Here is a 19,708-nt window from a genome sequence, read left to right as displayed (position 1 = left end):
GGAGGGGAGGGAGGGAAACAATGTGATTATTGTAACCAAGGAATAATGTTCTAAATTGAGTAAATAAACTTATTCAAATGGAAAAAAAAATATTTCCTATTTATCCTGTATATAGTTTGTTTTTGCAAAATTATTTATTATCTGCTCTATTATATTGTAAGTTTCTTGAGGTGAGAAACTATCTTTTGCCTCTTTTTGTTAACCCCAGCACTTAGTAGGCACTGTTTACTGTTTTGTTATTTATTTCAATGATAATAAATTTATACCATATTATTGACTTAAAAAAAAAAGAAAGAAAATAGCCATCCTCCTCCCCGCCCCCAGATCAGGTGAGTCTGGGGTAATGGTCATCACTATTTGCCTTGTGGTTTGGCCTTTAAACTAATATGGGCTTTTTGAAATGAGCTAACCAGTCAGCTTTCAGCTTTATAATTGGGTAACTTTCTAAATAAGGTCTATATGATGTTATGTCTTGTGATATGTCATCAACCTTGTACGGAAATAGTGATTTTGTATATAAACTTGGTCTTGGCCTCTGGGCATTGTCTCTTGCTGAGGTCCAACAATGTAATATGTGCAAGAGAATGCTCTATTTACCTAAATTGTCTATATGGAGTCTGTGGGTTTCTATTGCACAACAGTTGGCGACTCTGATGGGACCGAGTGACAGCTTTGTCACCTCCGATGGGTTTCTCTTTCATACAGAAAGATACTGATCTCAAAAGGGTACCCACACCATTTATTCCTGTTTCTTTTTCTGTGTGAGAGAGAGGCTGAGTTTCGGTGGGCAGCCAATGGCTCCTCTAGTCCAAGAATCCTGTCATCCAAGTAAGATAAGAGGATCTGGAATTCTTCAAGGCTGCTGACTTGAAGATATTTCCAGACCTGTCTCTCATTTTTTTTTTAGTTTTTTCTTTCTTTCTTCCTAATTTAAATTTGATTCTTTAAAAAAAAAAAAGCCTTGAGTTTATGGAATCAGTCCTGCTATCTGGTATTGAAGGATCACTTTACAATTCCTATCAGCCCTGACAACATTGCATACCCAACTAAGAGCTTTAGACTATTGAAGGCTGGTCTTCGCTGTTTTCTGCCTTTAAGATATGAGACTAAAATATACTACCTGTGTTTAGCTTTAACTCTGGCTTGCTCTCCCTATGATAGACATTGAAATCAGGCCTGGGGATCATACTTCGCTTTTCGAGACAATTTTGTCCCCTCTTCCTTCTTCTTTTGAATGGCAGTTTTGTGTAGTCTTGGCTGATGGTGGGTAACTGTAATATTCCTGCACCTGTTCTGCATGCCTGTAGGATATAAGCTACCTCCGTTGGACCTTGATGGTGAATCAAGGACTTGGAGTTTTAGTTTATATTTCTATTTATATATTATATGATTTTAATCTGGTTTTCATTTACATGTTCTCTCTTGTCTTGGGAGAATTGATTTCTACATTATTAAATGCCTCTTAAACTATCAGTGACCTACCTTATAGTTTAGTCATGTATCCTGTGTTATACACCCTCCTGAAGGGGGATTATGTAATTGTCCTGAAGTCCAAAATGTAAGCTTTTACAGTAATTCTAAGAGAAGATAATCACCAGAAGAGGCCGTAAGGACGCTTGCAGAAATCGCGCACTACATTAGGAGATTCCGAGTGAACTCTTGGATATACTGAACTGAACTGGGGGACTGGGGGGGGCGGTTAGCCTCCATTTATCCTGATGGTAAACACTTATGCCAAAAAGGAGGAGGCCACCTACTGTGCCTATCGACCATTTTTCTTTCTCTCCTCTTTCTTTTTATTACCCAAATCGTAGTCACTCCCTCCATAAAATGGACAATAATTTTTGTGCTCTTAGGCCCCTTGGTGAGAAAATCCTAAAAGTACAGACTCCATATGTGGAATGATTCGATGTTAATCTCCTGGAAAACCAAGAGTGGGGAAACAACGTGCTGGTCTCCCACAGAAACAGGGGAGGGGGAGATTGTGTGAAGTAAATATCAACACCGAAGGGGCAGAGGCGTCATAGTCGCACGTCTGATGTGACAGCATGACAGCTTGAGGCACCATGGAAGCAGATGGCAGGCCATTGGCCAGCGAAAAGATCTGGGGCTGAGAGGGAGGTTTGAAAAGTCACGGAGGGAAGCTGCGGAGGGAGGGCTCTTTGCTTCCCTGCTGGGCTCTGGCTGGCGTCTCTGACAAGCAGTGGCTCAGAGCTCTGGCTGCAGAGTGGAACTGCATTTTTACCTTGAGTTGGAAAAGCTGGAATCATATTTCTCTCTTTATTTCTCTGTACTCATGAATGCTTATAAATCGAGTAATGAGCCTCCACGATGAATTTTTCCTTATAACGGGATTTTCCCCAGTTAATTTTCTACTTCCTTTTCCTAGTGGCCTGGTATGTAGCAACAACCTCTGGGACTTGTACAAAGAAGCAGCTGGAGTGAAATAAGCCCAGGGGTCTGTGGTGTAGTCTGATGACAGCATCGCTTCTCTCTCCATTGATCTTTACCTGCACCCTCCATCCGGCTCCTCACTTTCCTCACATGACAATGGCTTACTATCACCTCCCCCCTTTTGCTAAGGAGGCAGCATAGTACAGGAGCATGGTGGGAAGCCAGGAAGAGCTCTCTGACACTGACTGCTGTTCTAGGGAAGGCAGGGCTTGCCTACATCAGTTAAAGGGATTTGTTCCTCACTAGGGAGTTGCGTGCTAGTGAAGTCACAGATCCAGTCTCAGTTGCTACCCTATCTTGTTTATTTTGTAACCCTAACCTTGTGTCTTAGCATCCATAAGTATCCAACCAAGGTAAGAAGCAGTAAGGGCTAGGCATTGGGGTTGGGTCTTGCTCAGCAGGGTCAAGGAAGTGCCTACGGCCATCTTGGAATCGAGGACCTCTCTGGTCTCCGGGTCAGACTCTGGCCATTGAGCCACCTGGCTGTCCCTCGTTAATTCCCAATTCTCACTTCAGTTGTCGGGGGCCCCCAAAGACGTCTCCCGTCAGTTTCAGAGGTAATGCCGAAGGCCTGGGGGTCCGTTGCTCAGGACCCTCCATTCAGGCTGCTCCCTACCGATCAGTTTGAATCGGTATTGGAATTGGGTGAATTCCGCTTTACAAAGGGAAACAGCATGTGCACAGAGGTGGCACAGTACAAAGTTAGTGCAGAATTCTTCCCTCAGACCCGGGGGATCTGCCAAGCCCAGGGTCTGTGGGACTCCGACGTGTCCAAAGGGCAAGCCATGACTCCTGCTTCCTGGAAGCCCTTTTCTCCCTTCGTGGATTCTCATGAAATTCCCCTGGATATGTGAAGCAGCCTCAGGAGCCATCCAGAAGGAGGGGAGGCTTGGCCAGAGAGCTGAGGCTGGGAATGAAATGTCCCTCTTCCCTCAAACTGGGAATCTCCACTTTGGGGCACCTCAAATGTGCTGGGGTTTGGACTTGGTTCAGGCTATTGGGACCAATCACAATGTGAATCAGATGAAAAGCTAAGATGACTCGGCCGAGGATGGGGAGAAAAGGGGTAAATGATGAGAAAATCCACCGGTGCCTCCTCCAGGCAGGGAGGGAAGCCAGAGGCAGGGTCAGTCAGCTGTCCTGGGCTGCATCCAAATCTTCATCAGGAGGCTGCAAGGCCTGGAGAGTGAATCCCCAGTCAGCACTGCTACGGCTAGGCTGAGCTTTGGTCCAGGCCTTTTTACGGTCCCCAGAACCCATTTAGGCCCCAGTTTTCACCCTCCCAGGGATGGCTTCCTAAGCTTCCCCACAGGACCTGGGCTGTGTGGGGCCCGACAATCCCACCCCGGGGCCAGGGCTGCTCCTGCACGTCTACAGACCTGTTACCATCTCTCTCTGGGTAGTTTTTAGCAAAGCCTCAGTCAGGAACTCAAATATGACGACGCTCCTTTTGTCAGGCCACAAAAAGAATCTGAAGCCAACATGGCAGGGGGAAGCAGGCCAAATCGAAGTCAACGGGTGCACCATTGGTCCAATGTCTCCCATATGAGGATTCCAAGATGGGAGCTCAACCTCAGGCCTACCATCTTCTTTTGCTTAATATAGTAAGCACTGGCATCCATATGGCACTTAAAGGTTTGCAAAGCACTTTACATCTGTTGCCTTGTTGGGCCCTCATAACCCTATGAAGTAGGGCTACAGATGAGACCACTAAAGCCGAGACAGATTCAGTGACTTGCTCAGGGTCACCCAGCTAGTTGATATCAGGCACTTTTCTATCCACGGTGCCGCTTGGCTCGATATCACTAGTTTCCGTCATATTTTCTTTTAAGAACTTAAAATGCTACGTTGAAAAGGGTGCACAGACATCAGCAGATTGTCAGAGGGGTTCATCACCCAAACGTCCATTCTAAGACGGTATCAGGGGTCCCGAGACAGCACACTGGCCCAGTTTGGAAGCACACGGTATACAGAGGCCGAGAATGTCGGAGCTCCGACAGTCAAAGGCTGGGGATCTCCACATCACCCCTCATGCTTGCTGCTGACAATTCCTCCGGGCTGTTTCTTTAAACCCATCTCTTCCATCTTAGAAACAATACTGTATCAGTTCCGAGGCAGACGGGCAATAAGGGCTTGGCAGTGGGCTAAGTGACTTGCTCAGGGGCTGAGGTCAGATATGAACCCAGCACTTCCTATCTCTAGGCCCGGCACTCAACCACTGGCCACCTCGCTGTCCCCTGACCCCCAGTTATTTGAACATAGTAGAGAACAGGGGCATGAAGTGTTGGCAACATATCTTTGTGGAAATGCCCCCCTTCCAAGGGAATCCAAACCAGCACTGACTCAAATCATCCCATCATCCCCTTTGCCTTCTCTACGGCCACCATTGTGCTCGTTTCCCGACCCATGCTCCATCTGCACATCCTCTTCCGTTTCTTCTCTTTGCCCCCTCCAACCCCCACAAGTCCTGACTCTGAGGATCTCATCTCAGGTCCACAGCACTCTTCATTCCCAGTGAGAACTCAAGCCAGGTGCCTCTGCTGTCTTCCTCCTCAAGGACGTGGCTGCAGAATCCATCTGGCAAACATTAGCAAGAAGTACCTTCTGTTCACCGCCAGTAAGGATTTGTGAAGTCCCTGCATTCCGTGGACTGTGCTGCTTCCGAGTTCCCAGTCTCAGACAACAGGGCCACTCACAGCAAGAGTCCCGACACCCTCAGCTCAGCCTCTCCACTCCAGCCGGCCACCAGACACATGGCGCCCAGTGTTTTACCCTCATGAATAACGCTTACAAAGGCGGGCTTCCCCCCGCTGCCTCGAGAGCGTCCTTGGCTACACCTCAGAGGATCTCTAGAATGAGTACGAAAGGGGAGCGTGCGGTGCCTCATGGTAGGATTCCATGGGGCTTCCCCAAATGATGGCACCATCTGCCGGGTCTCCCAGTTTGTCATAATCTCCTTAGCTTCCACCACCCCATCGGTATGGGACGGAACAGTTCTTACCTCAGGTGGGCAATATGAGGAGGCGGGAAATGAAAGCTCAGGCCTGACTCAGAGGGAATCATGAGGCCCAGCCTGCAATCCGGCCTGGCACTTGCTATAGGGTCACAGACTGGTCACTGAACTCATTTCCTCATGTGTAAAATAGGGCTGGGGAGGTCAGCAACGCCAGGGAGGAAACAGTCCTTTGTGTTCTTTTCAAATGTTTTATTGATGCCCCACTCCCACTTTCTCAACATCGCTGTCAATTCCCTCCCACCAACAGGAAGAGCATCCATTCCGAGAACTAAACACAGCCAACCAAAGCATAGCACATCGCCCACTGCTGTCTCCTCCGATGGCGGTCTACGGCCTGCGCTTGCCATTCTCTTGGCTCTTGCTTACTCAGCACCAGTTCAAGCACCCGTCCTTCTGACGATCTACTTATTACCTCTCGGAATGGAACCGAAGCCGGGCTTTCACGGGTGTGAGGGACTCCTGAGGACACCACATTTGCCAAGGCAGCATCTCTGTCAGCTTGGAGCACTGCCTCAGGCGCTGAAGAGGGGAAGGGATTTGTCCAAGGTCCCCTAGCCAGTACATCAGCCCGAGTGGGCCTCTGAACCCAGGCCTTCTTAATGGTGTTCTGCTCCGACACAAGGCTGCATCTTTGTAGTCACCCCCAAATGATGGGCACGGACTGTGTCCACCTTCAAAAAGTGCTGGGAACCTTCAAGGTCTCTCCCTGTCTTGGGCCCTGAGAGCCTCTGCTTAGTCCTGGTGTCAGTGGGCCAGAGGGTTGGCCTGATTAGTCTTTTGGGGGTTCGTTCCAAGTTGCTCACCCAAACATGTGGACCAAGAGCACGTCGCTGTGCTTGGCATTCCACGCACATCCCTCCGCCTCCACTAAGTGCCTTTTCTGGATCATTTTTGCCAACATGATGGGTGTGAAGTCTCTGGGCTCATTGGGAGCTCCTGAAGCAAAAGCTGGGAGGCCTTTTGTCAGGTGCGATGAAGGGAGATTCAATCCTGATTTGGGGACAGGTCAGGATGGCCTCTGGGACTCCAAAGGGCTTGAGTCTGTCAAAGTGCTTTGTAGAGCGCAGAGCCATTTGCATTTGCGCTATGAAGAGAACCCAAACAATTTTAGGTGCTAGTGGATCATCCGTGCTGTGTCACGGCTGCTCAGGCCCATCCTTCAACCCGCTGGCCAAGGCTCTAGGCTGAAAGGGCATGAGGGCCTCCTGGGACGTGAGGAGCTGGGGCCTAGAGACAGGAAGCGAGCAAGCAGGGAACAGGAAGAGGGCTGATGCCTCCATCCTCAGGGACGTCCAGCCCCCTCCCTGGATCCTTGGCAGCAGCGCCTTCTCAAAAGCCAACTCTCGGCTTGGCCCTATCATCCCAAACAATGTGGCAGGGAGGACCAACGAGAGATGCTCCTTGTTGGGAGACCGAAGCCCCTTATCTCAAGACCTGAACAAGAACTGGTCCGGGATTCAACAACGGCATAGCGCCCACTAGAGCCCCCCAGTTAGCAGCTGCCCATGGGTGCTCCAGTGACCCGCCTCCACACAGCCCGCGCGTCACGCCGGCAGGGCGAACTAGTGACCGGGCGTAGGAATGCAGAGGCCGCCCCGGCACTCCCTGAGCCCAACCTCATGCAGTGTGGCCGCACGGCCTGAACAATGACCAATTCTGCGTTTCTTTGGGTGATACGGGAGCCCCTCGTGGGGAAGCTTCAGAGGAAACCTTCCTTCATGGCCAGACCCCACGGGGCACCAACCAGTCATCCTCATGGAGCCTTCCCCCAGCTGAGGCTCAGTTGGCACCTTTACGGTTCCCCGTGCGACAGACGCAAGTGTGCTCCACAGCAAACTCTGCTTCAGTCAAGGCAAACCAATATTAAGTGACTTCAGAGCTTTAAGGGGCTCAAAGGACAGAGTTAAATAGGACACAGACCTCTCCCAGGGGCCTCAGCAGAGACACGGGTGAGAGAGCAAGGTCACGCAGGTAGAAACAAAGTGCTAGGCGAGGTTGGGGGTGCAGGGAGGTAAACAAAGGTACCGAGTCTGGCTTTGACAGACTTGCAAGAACTCAGCAGGTGGAAGTGAGGGCGGATAGAAAGCACCATTAGCAGAAGCAGAGGCCCCAACGTGGAAGCTGGCTTTGGGGGGTGACCCCAGAGAAGGGTGAGGGGAGGTTTAAGACCGGGGTGCCTTGAAATGCCAGGCAAAGGAGTTTGGCAACTACTCTGCAGGGGCAGGGCATCCTCGAGGCTCTCTGAGCTGGCTTAATTATGGAGCCACAGGGGCAACGGCACAGAAGATAAATGGAAGGACAGAGGATGAGCTGGGGAAGAGGAGCAGGACGGGCACATGCCAGAGGGCCCTAGAGGTAGAAGCGAGAGGCTGAAAGAGCCCCAAGATGACCAGTGGTGTCCTGGCCCCTGGGAGAGGGCCTCAGCCCGGCCAAGGTCTCTGAATGAGGTCAGGGCTGGATTCTGAGGGCCACCTGCTGCAAGAAGGCAGTTGAAGCCCTGGGATCAGTGCTCTCTGGCAGTCCCTTGGGCCAAACCTCAGGACCAAAGTGATATTGCACACAGCTCTGGCCATCAGCGATGGAGAAATAGCTACACACTATTTCATACATGTGCACACATGTGCAGACACACACACACACACACACACACACAAGAAAATCTGCCTTCTTCTTTCCATGAATAAGGCACCTTTCTCACTCATCCCTTCTCCCCTCCAGCCTTACAGGTCCCCAGAGGGCACTCTGACAATGATCCCCATCCTCCATCGATTTATCCTTCAACAGCCAATCCAGCTTTCGTGGCACCTTGCAGAGTCTCTCTCCACTGGTATCAGCACCTCACTCAGCCTCCAGATGACCTTTCTCTGATCCCTGAGGCTTATGACCCTCTGGAGGACCCCTGAGGGATGCCTCACTTCCTGCCCTGGTCTAGAGTCCAATCTGATTCTCTACTCTCTCCTGAACTCTGAGATCAAATGCTCTGAAAAAATAACAAGGCCATTCTTCCCCAGGAGAAAGCTAGAGCCAGTGGGCTTGCTAAAGGGCTGGCCAGCAGGTAGGGCAAGAGGGGGATCTGTCCTGACCCTGCTGCTGCCCAAACTTGTCACATCCTCGCTTTTCCCCAGATGCTGGCTTTTGCTGATATTCCAGAAAGTTTTCTTTCGGCCCTTGTTTTCCACAATGGACTGTCACCAGAGGAGAGAAGTGAGAGAATGGAAACAAAAAAAGGAAGAGCTGAATACTAGAGGAGGGGAAAGGGTGTTGGGAGGAGACCCAAGTGCTGTCAGGGAGGAGATTGCGTACAAGGGGGTGGTCATCAGTCTTAAGGTTTCAAAGAGGAAAAGGACTGAGAAAAGGCCACTGGACTCAGTGATTGTAAGATCACTGATGGCTTCTGAGAAAGGTCTTGACTGAATGATTTTAACAGATCCAGCATGGCCTCTGAAAACAAAGCGCTGACGAGACCAGAACACGTCTACAAGCAGCTGTGAAGACATGGGCTGAAAATGCACAAGAGATGACAGCTAGAGTGAGACTGGGAGCAGGTGAGGAGCTGAGGATTTAGCAAGGAGTAGGGTGGCCACTCTTCTGAGACTAGAAGGAGAAGAGAGCACGTGGCAACTTACAGATTTTTTAAGGAGTGGAGCTGTAGGAACAAGTTCTTCTCAGATCGCCATGATTTTCTCGATGAAAACTTGTCCATCTCATGGTAGGGGTGGGAGAAGGGAAGTGGAGAGACTAACTTTTAGAGGCTGAGGCAACAGCCTTGTGGGAAATTTGACTGGGTCTGGCTAGATCTTTAAAGTTTCCCTTGAGTGCAAAACCACCACATTGCAGAGAGCACCTTCCCCGTCAACCATTGTGCATCGTGCTCATGACCTTCATGAGGCCTCACCATTCAAAAGGCTTCATTCTGTTATGAATCCTCTGGTGTTGGATAAGTTGTGTGCTCAGGCAGAAGGCCTTGCCACACTCAGTGCATTCATAGGGCTTCTCTCCAGTGTGCATCCTATGATGCCTGGAGAGCTGGGTGCTCTGGCGGAAGGTCTTCCCACATATGTTACATTCATAGGGTTTCTCTCCGGTATGAATTCTGTGATGGGAAGCCAGTCCTGTGATCCAGCGGAAGGCTTTCCCACAAACATTACACTCATAGGGCTTCTCACCAGTGTGAATACTGCGATGCTGAATGAGGTGGGCACTCAGGCGGAAGGCCTTCCCGCATTCACTGCATTCATATGGTTTCTCTCCAGTATGAATCGTGTGATGGGACGTAAGTTCTGTTCGCCAGCGGAAAGTCTTGCCACACTGATTGCATTCATAAGGTTTCTCTCCAGTATGGATTCTCTGATGATCTGTGAGGCCAGTACTCCGTCTGAAAGCTTTCCCACACTCCTTACATTCATAAGGTTTCTCTCCTGTATGAATTCTCTGATGTTGGATGAGTTCTTTGCTCTCACGGAAGGCTTTCCCACATTCATTGCACTCATAAGGTTTCTCCCCAGTGTGAATTCTCTGGTGTTCATTAAGCCCAGTTCTCCGTCGGAAGGCTTTCCCACATTCATTACATTCATATGGTTTCTCCCCAGTATGAATCCTCTGATGTTCGTTAAGCCCAGTTCTCCGTCTGAAGGCCTTCCCACAATCTTTACATTCATAAGGTTTTTCCCCAGTATGAATCCTCTGATGTCGAGTAAGTTCTTTGCTCTCACGGAAGCCCTTTCCACATTCTTTGCATTCATAAGGTTTCTCTCCAGTGTGAATCCTCTGGTGTCGAATAAGTTCTTTGCTCTCTCGGAAGGCCTTCCCACATTCATTACACTCATAAGGTTTTTCTCCGGTGTGAATCCTGTGATGTACGATGAGTTGTGAGCTCTGTCGGAAGGCCTTTCCACATTCATTACATTTATAGGGCTTCTCTCCAGGACCAAGTCTGTGAGGGAAATAATGGAGAGGCTGGAGTTAGTGGCTTTGGGGCATATCCTGCATTTATAAGGTTTCTCTTCAGTATGGATCCAGTGATACTTAAAATCCTTAAGGAAGGATTTTCCCCATCTTCATTGTACTTCTGAGCAAATTCTCTAGTACTTAGGCTGTTCTGGAAGCTTTATAATCAGAAGATTTAGGCTTGCACCTTGTCTTTGCTATTTACCAGCTATGTAACCTCAGTCTAGTCACTCAGCTTCTCTGGCCTTCAGTCCTCTCATCGGTAAAATGATGGAGTTGGACTACAAGGACTCTGAATTCTTTTCCAGGCTGACTCCTTTCATTTTAGCCATAAATCTATGATCCTGTATCTATCTATCCCAGAGCCCAAACTAAATGTGTTTTAGCCCTGGAGCCCTTCCACTTAGGAAGCCTTTTATAATGGATTTTTTTTAACTGTAGATGATGGCTTGGTCCTAACCCAAATCTGTTGTTATTTTCATTGCTTTCATGACCCTCCTGTTTTTGAGTTTTCCTGGAGATGATTTTTACTTACCTGGGATGTCTCACAACTTTCCTCGGCTGCTTCTCAAGCCTAGCCTCACATTCTGAAGTTTCCCCCAAACTAGAAACACAGGGACGATCCCAAGTGAGTATTTCCTGGGATGACTGTTCCATAGAGAAGCCCAGCTTTGGAGATGACACCTTGATTTCAGGAGCCGCCTTCCCAATCTGAAAAAAGAACAAAATATAAATGTCCCTGCTCTTCCTGCTGAGAGACGGGAATTCCTGCTTGCTTGCTTAGTTCCACCTCCTGCAGCTGCATTAAGAACTTCCCAGGGCAGAACCCCAAATGACAGTATCTTAAGTTGATGTCCCTTTTTTGAGGAGATGGGAAGAAGACAGGACTCATGAACTCTCTTCCTAGATAGATCCACTCAGTTCTGGAGAGTTTCTGGAGCCTGCTCAAGGTTGTACAACTCATACATGTCATGAGCAAGAGTCTTTTTGACTCCTAAATTCTCTCTATACCCACTATACCACTCTAGGCATGAGAGTCAATTTATGGTTGGCAAAAAGCTTTTCCACGAATTTTCACACCACTATTGTAAAGTAGGTTGGTTGGTGATTCCTTTTACAAATGAGGAAACTGAGGCTAAGGGTTAGTTATCTAGTGATTTACCCAAAATGTTAATGCTAATAAGTGTTAAATCAAGTTGTGGTTTGACTCATAGAACCAGAGGAGCAAAGGGTTGTTCCCTCAATAGTCTGAGTCCAACTCATGGAAGAAATTTCCACTATAACATCCTCAGTAAGAGCCTGGCCAGTCCCTCAAGGACATCAAGAAGAAAAAGCTTCCCTTTCTCAGATAGTTCTCATTAGGAAGTCTTCCTTGTTATCCAGCCTCTTTGCAACTTAAATCCACTGCTCCTGCATCTGCCCTCTGGGACCAAATGGAATAGATCAAATCCCTTTCCCACATGACAATGTTTCAATTATTTTATTTGGTATTTTAAAAAGATGTTTTATTTCCTCAATTACATCTCACAACAATTTTCAACATAAATTTTCTAAAATCATGAGATCCAAGTTGTCTCTTTCCCTCCTACCTCTCATAGATGTGAAGCAATTTGGTTTGGGTTATACATGGATGATCCTGCAAAACATACTTCCACATCAGTCTATGTCTTCAACTTCTTTAAGTCAGCAATTTCTCACCCAGTCTTCTCTTCTCCAGATTAACCATGCCCAGTTCCCTCAAGCACCTCTAAAAGCTATGCTCTTGTCACTATGCTCCAGTACATCTCAACAAACAGCAGTCAGTGCACCTCCTCTCTTGTGGCATTTTAAGATACAAAGCCAGGGTAATGGGTGGAAGCTGCAAGGAGGCCACATTTGGATTTGGATAAAGACTGTGTATTCAGACAAGGAGCTCTGGGAATCCCAAGTCCCATCTTAACTCCTGCTTATAAACCTTTGCCCAAATTGTTTCTTCGCCCTGGCTAGAATGCCCTCTTTTCTTCCCCCTCGTAAAACCTAGTAATCTTCAACATCCAACTTGGGAACTCTACTGCCTAGACAAGGCCTCTTCTTGATCCCCCAAGTTTATCTGTCAGCATTCTATCTCTCTTGAAATGATTTTGTCTATGGACCGGCTATATCTCCCAGAAGCAGACAAGAAGCTTCTCAGGGGCAGAAATGATCATTGTTTTTTCTTTGTATCCCCTGTAACTAGCACAATGTTTGTACAGATAACATGCTTAATGTTCACTGAATTGAATTCAAAATTTAGAGGAACTGGACATGTTGATAAGACAAAGAGCCATCTCCCCATGTCCTAGCAGTAAATAATAGTAACCAGTTTTTAAAAGAAATGCAAACTATCAATGAACACTTCAAATAAGAAGAAATGAAAACTGAAACAGAAATAAGTTGGAAAAAGTCAATGTTGCTGCAGTGAACTGGTCTGACTACTCTGGAGAACAATGTGGCATTCTGGAACAGATGAAAGTAGTAACTTTGATTCAGTGATGTAAAGATAATTTTAGGGTTGTGACCTAATCTAAATAAATTTTGGTCGCCAGGGCATATCCCAAATTAAATACCCAAGTCAGCTGGAAATTTATGGTGATTTTAATTACTAGAGAGGAAAGAAGTTAAGGAGAAGGGAGAGGGGAAAATGTGTAGGATTTCTCCCGCCTGGCCTGTGCCAGGGGGAAGATTAAAGGCTTTTTCTAAGAGGATAGTGTTGGAAGGTAAAGGAAAAAGTATCAGCCTAAACTCCAAGGGGGCTCAGCTAAGATGCCTGAACCTGACTTAGCTACTCAGCTTCTCTCAGTATAGTATTAAGGAAAACTCACTGCTAAACCAGACAATAGCTGCAGCCACGCCAAGATGTTGAAACGCTCAGCACACTGACAGCCAGAGCCACCTCTCCAGGGAAAGAAACCAGAGAGAGGAAGTGATGTGAAATATATAGAGGGTTTTATATCACTTTCCTGCATCTCACAGGTACCAATGGTAGCTTAAGCTTGACTTAGGACAGCCCAGAGGTCCCTCAGCTGTTTCTGATTTGTCATTTGCTAGCACATGTCTGTCATAGGCCATCCTCCTAAATACTTAATCCTTAAGTATGGGTGTAGACATTCTTGTTTTTGTTAGACTAAGTAGGGTGGAGTAATCTAAAGTTCACAGTGATCCCAATGGGGTCCAATGTGGCAAATCTAAAAAAAGCTCTCTATGTGCTGAAATATACACCACAACCCTTTGAAAAAAGAAGAAAAAGATGCTAGAAACAAAGTAAGCAAAAGAAGAATGTGGTAACGGTGAACTATAATAAATTAATATAATGGAAAGAAGGAAAAAAAGCATTCAAGAAAGCATAGGTAGATGCAGCTGAAATAATGCCAAAGAAGGGAGATAAACAGAACTCTACAAAATGACAAAATTCCCAACCAATGCAGTGTCAGGGGTTGCTTCCAAAAGATGTATAATGAACTGTCATGTCCTTTAGCTACATCGACTTGGAACCACCTGAGTGATTGGACCTAAAGAGGAACCACCCAAGCAAGTGTCCAGGGTAGCTTGGCCAGGCCCAGAAGACCATCCTCAGCTCAACATTCTTATCAGTGATGTAGGTGATGGTATAGATGTATAGATCTATAGAATTAGGAAGCTGGAAAGGAGGGTTAATATTTATATGAGCCAGTGAACAGCAAACAAAAGATCTCAGGGAGGAAGAATGATGGGCCTGGCCAAACAAGATGCTGTCAATATAGAGATGAAAATAAAGGTCTACCCTTGAGTTAACCAAACCTTTTAATTTTTTAAGCAGAGGTGGGGCAGATGGCCCAAACAAGAGTTCTGCAAACCAGCTGACATGGGTGATTCATGTTGGGCCAAACTAAAGGAGGTGAAAAAGGGATGGATACATGTGTGCTTAGATTCAAAAAATCAAGATGGGAGGAGATGTGGTTCGATCGTCTGTCAGAAAAAGCATGGGGCAGGTGTAAGGGGTAAATTTAGGGGGTTTTGACTGAATATAAATTAAATTGGTCACCAGGGATTAATTCAAATCCCAATAAAGTACTCAAGTCAGTTTGGGAATTTTATGGTGGTTTGATTAATATAGAGGAAAGGAATTAAGAAGAGAGAGGGAAAAGAGCATAAGATTTCTCGGGCCTAGCCTAAGCCAAGGGAAGTTCAGAGAACTCAGCCATGAGGCCTCCTCAGAAGATTTAATCTGGCTCAGCTTCCAGCCACGAGGCCTCCTCTGAGATGGGGGGGTCTCCTAGGAGGATCGCGTTTTAGGACGTAAAGGAAAAAGGAATCAGCCCAAATACTCGCCCAGGTAGCTCAAGGAAGAAGCCTCAACTGACCCACGCTACAGAGCTTCTCCCAGATACCTCACTGGCAAGCCGCAAGCCACAACCTGACAAACAGCCAGGACCCCAGCCCACTGCCATGAGCCACCTCTCCTTGAAAAGACCAGAGAGAGGAAGAGATGCAAATATATAGACGGTTTTATATCACTTCCTGTGTCTCACATGTACCAATGGTAGCTTAAACTTGACTTAAGACAGCCCAGGGGTCTGTTAGCTGTTTCTGATTTGTCACTTGCTAGCACACATCTGTCATAGGCCATCCTTCTCAATACTTAATCCTTAAGTAGGGGTGTAGACATTCCTGTTTGTTAGGATTGTAAAGGTTTCATCAGGGTGGAGAAAATCGAAAATTCACAGCTGGTTGGTAGATTTCCATCTTCAAATGACCCAGTTGTGCAATATGGCAGCCAGGGGAGCTCCAGCTTTCTTAGGGTACAGTGATATGGCACCCCAATGCAGAGTGCTGGGCCTGGAGTCAGGAAGACCTGAATTTCAATATGGCCTCTATAATCCTGGGAAGTCACTTAACTTGGTTGTCTCGGTTTTCTCATCTGTCAGATGAGAATAACACTAGCACCAACCTCCCGGGATTGTCCTAGGGATCTAAGGAAGGGATCGTGTTAAAGCGCTTATCACAATGCCTAGAACAGTAAATGTGTTAACGTCGGCTCTTTTCCAACTATTGCAGTAGGACAGATTCCGTTTACTGGCCATCAAAACAGAAAAAGGCTTTTCCCCAAGATCCTGTAGAACCAGGAAATCCACCGCGGGCCACACTGCCAGACTCGCCCAACGCCACCCAGCAGCGGAGAGATTTCCCCTGGTACCAGGCTAGCACATTTCTGTTTCCCCTCCTATCAATCGGAGGTGATCTTTGCACTTTTCCAGGGAAAAGGCCTGGAAGCCCCCAGGAACCCTGCAACAAGCTGAACGAGCACCTCCAAGTTGTTAACGCGCAGATGGAGGTGGAGTAGGAGCATCCAGGAAGGAGGCAAGGACAAGGCTTGGCCAACAGATCTGGGATGGGGAGATCACTGGGAACCTGGAGAGAGCAACTTTGCTAGGCAGGCTGGGAATCTGGAAACCCAGAAGAGTCACCGGAAATGGGCCAGTCTAGAAGAAGGGTGGCTGGGAGGGGGGGGGGGGAGGCTGTGGCTGCACTTCCAATCGCAAGCTCCCCAAGCCTGCTCACCCCTTCTACTCAACTCTTTCACACTGGAAAAAAAGGGGGACAATGAGGGTCTTTTCCTCCCTGGCGGGGCCTCAGAGCCCTCCTGCCCCAGGGCGGCACCCGGGGAAGCCACAAAGACAGAGAGAGGTTCAGGAGGGCCAGCACTGCTGTTTGTGGGGCCTGGCTGGGTGGAGGCCCAGCTTCCCAGAGCTCCAGGGAACGAAGGGGCTGACGGAGCCAAGTCCAGGAGGAGTAGGACGCGACCTTCCTTCCTGTCCCCACCAGTCCCTGGCGGGCCGTTCAGTCTTCCACCAGACGTCTGAAAACGTTTCTCGTGCACTTTGGATTTCGCCCCTCCCTTCCCAATCGTCTTTTCCTCCTGCCAGTGGCCTCCCTCAGCCCAAATACATATGGGGCGGGGGACCCACAGGACTCCAGAGTGGGGCCGACTCGACGGAAACGGTGAACTAAAGAGACTAAAACGCAACACGACACAGATGATGCCAACTGGAGGTTTGCTAAGTCGAGATGCAGCTTGTGAGGCTGGCGCGGCCGGCGTGCCAACGAAGGCGAACGTACCCCCAGAGCGTACCTGCGCATGGGATCCCGAGCCTGGCCCCAAAGGCCTTTTCAAAGGAAGGAAACGGCTTGAATCTACCATGAAACGCCCTGCTGGAGCCACCCTGGCGAGCACCAATCAGAGCTGAGAAATCCCAAGAGGCTTCTGGGGGAGAGGCCGGGCTCTGCTCCTCCACAGGCCTCCCTAACGGGGGACGGCCAGGGAGAAGGTGGGTCTCGGCCAGGACGGCTACTAGCCGCGCCAGGGGTCTGGGTCCTCCGGGGCGATCCCAGCTGCGGGCCCAGGCCCTTCGGGAATGTTTCTTAGTGAGAAACCCAAGGATCCATTGTGAGCCACAGACCTCAGCATCCTCCTCCTACCTCCCCGGCTGGGGGGCAGCTTCGAAGGTCCTCCAAAGGAAAGAAGGGGCCCGCCAGGGCCCAGGAAACATTCCGGATCCTCATCCGAAGCCGGGCAAGAAGTGAGTCACCCTACAGCAAGGGACCCTCTACCTGCTCGGGCACCGGCCCAAGAGCTCCCCCTCTGCCACGGGAGACCATCGGGCAAAAGCGCCTGCCCCCGGGCTGGTTCTCTACTCATCACCCCGCACTGCCACCTCTCGGGGCCAGGGACACCCGCCCTGATCCTGTGCCCAGCCTGACCGGCACAATGTAGGAGAGCAGCCTTTGGCTGACCAGCAGAGCCCCCCTCCTCCCCCTCCTCCTCCCCTCCCCCTCCCCTCCCCCTCTTCCCCTCCTTCTCCCCTCCCTCCCCCTCCTCCTCCTCCCCTCTCTCCCCCTCCCCCTCCCCTCCCCCCTCCTCCTCCCCTCCCTCCCCCTCCCCCTCTCCCCTCCCCCCCTCCCCCTCCTCCGGCACTTGTTCGTGTATCTCCTTAGGGCAGAGACTGCCCATTCCAGGGTGCTCCCACCGGAAGGTTGGCCTCCTCCGGAGAAGGGGGCGAGGGAGGAGCCTGCTCTGCCCCCCCCCAGCTGTGCCTGCCTGCGTTCCCAGGGTAGACAGGCTGGGGCTGGCGCAGCAAAGGGCCAACCCTGCACAACAGGGTTTGGGGGCTGAGGGGACTCCGGGGCCAGGGAAAGGGGCACAGGAGAGGCGGGTTCAAGTCCCGTCAGCCCCAGGGAGAGCCCCCTAACAATGGCCTGAAGAGGGGCAGAGCCCTCCCAGGCTTGCCCCTACCCTGGAAGAGGCCGGAGGAGAAAGGTGACTGGTCCAGGGTCACGAGGCCTGGGTCCCGCACGGCTGCTGAGCCCCCTCCACCCCGGCTCCCCAAAGAGGAGGAAAGCCTGGCCGGGCGGTGGGTCCGAAGCGGGAAGGAGGGGCCGGGCGGAGGGGCTGTCCAGAGCCACAGCCCGGGGCCTGGCCCAGGGCGCCCAAAGGGAGCCCCAACAGAGAAGCCCAGAGGAGCTGGCAGGAGAGCCGGTGCCCAGGGCTCCCGACACAGCAGAGGAGGCCGAGCCTCCGGCTTTGGTGCGGGAGAAGGGGGGGCGCGCCAAAAGGCGGGGGGGGGGGGGTACGGGCGGCGCCCCTGCCCATCCCCCACTTCTATTCCACGGGAAGGCCCGGACTCCCAAGAGGGCGCCCCCACCCCTGCGGTGCCAGGCTGAGGCGGGGCCTGGGTTCCCCCCCCCACCCCACCCCTTCTCTCCTCTTCCCACTCAACCCGTCCCCCTCCGGGCACCCTCAGCTCCTTCCTGGGCTCCCTCCACAACCCCTTGGGCGGCTCCCAGGTGGGCACTTCCGGCGTGCCAGGCACCGCGCCGACACCACCTCGTTTGATCCTTAGGAGCAGCCCGGAAGGGACCTGCGAGAAGCACTCGAGTTTTGCAGACTAGGAAACTGAGGCAAAGGAGGCTAAGGGCCCGGGATATGTCGCTAGGAAGAGAGGGAGGCTGGAGATCCACCAAACTCGGGCCTTCCCGACTCCGAACCTCAGGGCATGAAGGTCTCGCCCTCCCCGGCCGCCTCCTCCTGGAAGCCCTCGGACGCCTCCCCTGATCCTGACTCCGGTCTATGGCGCTCCCTGCCAACCCCAGCGGCCCACGGAACCTCCTCCTGCATTCCCAGCACTCAGCCCAGGACCTGGCACACAGCCGGAGCCTAATAAATATTTCCTGACCACAGTGGTCGGCAAAGGGGGACGACAGGCCGAGGTGGATGGGGGAGGGAGAAGAGAAGGGGGAGGCTCTCGAACCTGGAAGAGGGCGGAGGAGGGGAGGAAGAGCAGCAGCGCTCCTGATTGGCTTTCAAGCCCTGCCTCTCTCCTCCTGACCAATAGACGCGTCGGCTCCCGGAGGGGTGTGGCCCTCAACCGGGCGCGGAGTGGTCTTGAGCATGCGCGTCTCTCAAGGCCGCACCCCTCCCCCTCCCCAGGGGATCGGGGACCTCGGAAAGCTCGGACCGCAGGCGCTGCCCGGGCCAACCGGCCTCGGCCTCCCACTCACCCCGGTCCACGACGCAGGACTTGGGCACCGGCGGCGGCTGAGCAGGCGGCGGAGCCGAGCAGGCCGCGAACAAGCAGAGTCGGCAGGGGTCCGGGCCGGTCTGATGGCGGAGCCGCGAGGAGCAGGGAAGGAAGCGGAAGACAATTGGAACCGCCCGTCTCCCGTCTGGACCCGCCCCATGTCTCCTCGCAACCAATCCCGTGAAGAGCCTTCTCCTCCCTGCCGCCTCTCGGGCCCCGCCTGTCGCCGTTGCCATGACAAAAGCCACCCTGAACCGGCAAAGCATTGTAGGAAATGTAGTGCGGCGACGCTGATGCCCGGCCAGGCTCGCCTGGATAGTGCTCGGGCTCCCCAAGCCCCGCCTGGTGCTGCTGCCTCTGGGACTCCTGGAACTAACAGCGAAGGGAGGGAGAGAGGGCTGGCCTTCGAGGCTCACGAAGGGAGAGGCCGCCTCCTCCTCCACGAAGCCCACCGGGGCTGCGGGTCACAGACCTCTCTAGCTAGCACTTCTCTACCGCCTTCGCGTTCGCCCAGGCCAGGGTCCATGGTCCCCTTTGGTACCCACCGCGCCCTGGCGGGGGAGGGGGAAAGGGGGCGGCTTCTAACCTATTCTGGGACGAGGACGCAGTGACTTGTCCAGAGACAGCCTGGGAGGCGGGGCCCCGCGAGGGCCCCGGGCAAGTGCCTGGTGCTCGGTGGAGCCCCTTGAAGCTGGCCCAGACTGGCCTGGTGCCCAGC

General features: G+C 51.1%; 1 protein-coding gene across 1 annotated transcript; it reads right to left on the bottom strand.

The window, feature by feature from the left end:
* Positions 1-5,644: 5,644 nt before the first annotated feature.
* Positions 5,645-19,150, bottom strand: LOC100617160 (zinc finger protein 883-like). The gene is made up of 3 exons (XM_007490289.3): positions 18,971-19,150; positions 10,953-11,128; positions 5,645-10,403 (listed from the first exon to the last, which is right to left on the bottom strand). The coding sequence occupies exons 1-3, from the start codon at positions 19,148-19,150 to the stop codon at positions 9,362-9,364; spliced, it is 1,398 nt and encodes a 465-aa protein (XP_007490351.1). The 3' UTR covers positions 5,645-9,361.
* Between the last annotated feature and the right edge of the window lie 558 nt (positions 19,151-19,708).

The sequence above is a fragment of the Monodelphis domestica genome, chromosome 3, assembly GCF_027887165.1.
Source record: "Monodelphis domestica isolate mMonDom1 chromosome 3, mMonDom1.pri, whole genome shotgun sequence".
NCBI lineage: Eukaryota > Metazoa > Chordata > Mammalia > Didelphimorphia > Didelphidae > Monodelphis > Monodelphis domestica.
This window is presented reverse-complemented; position numbering and strand designations above follow the sequence as displayed.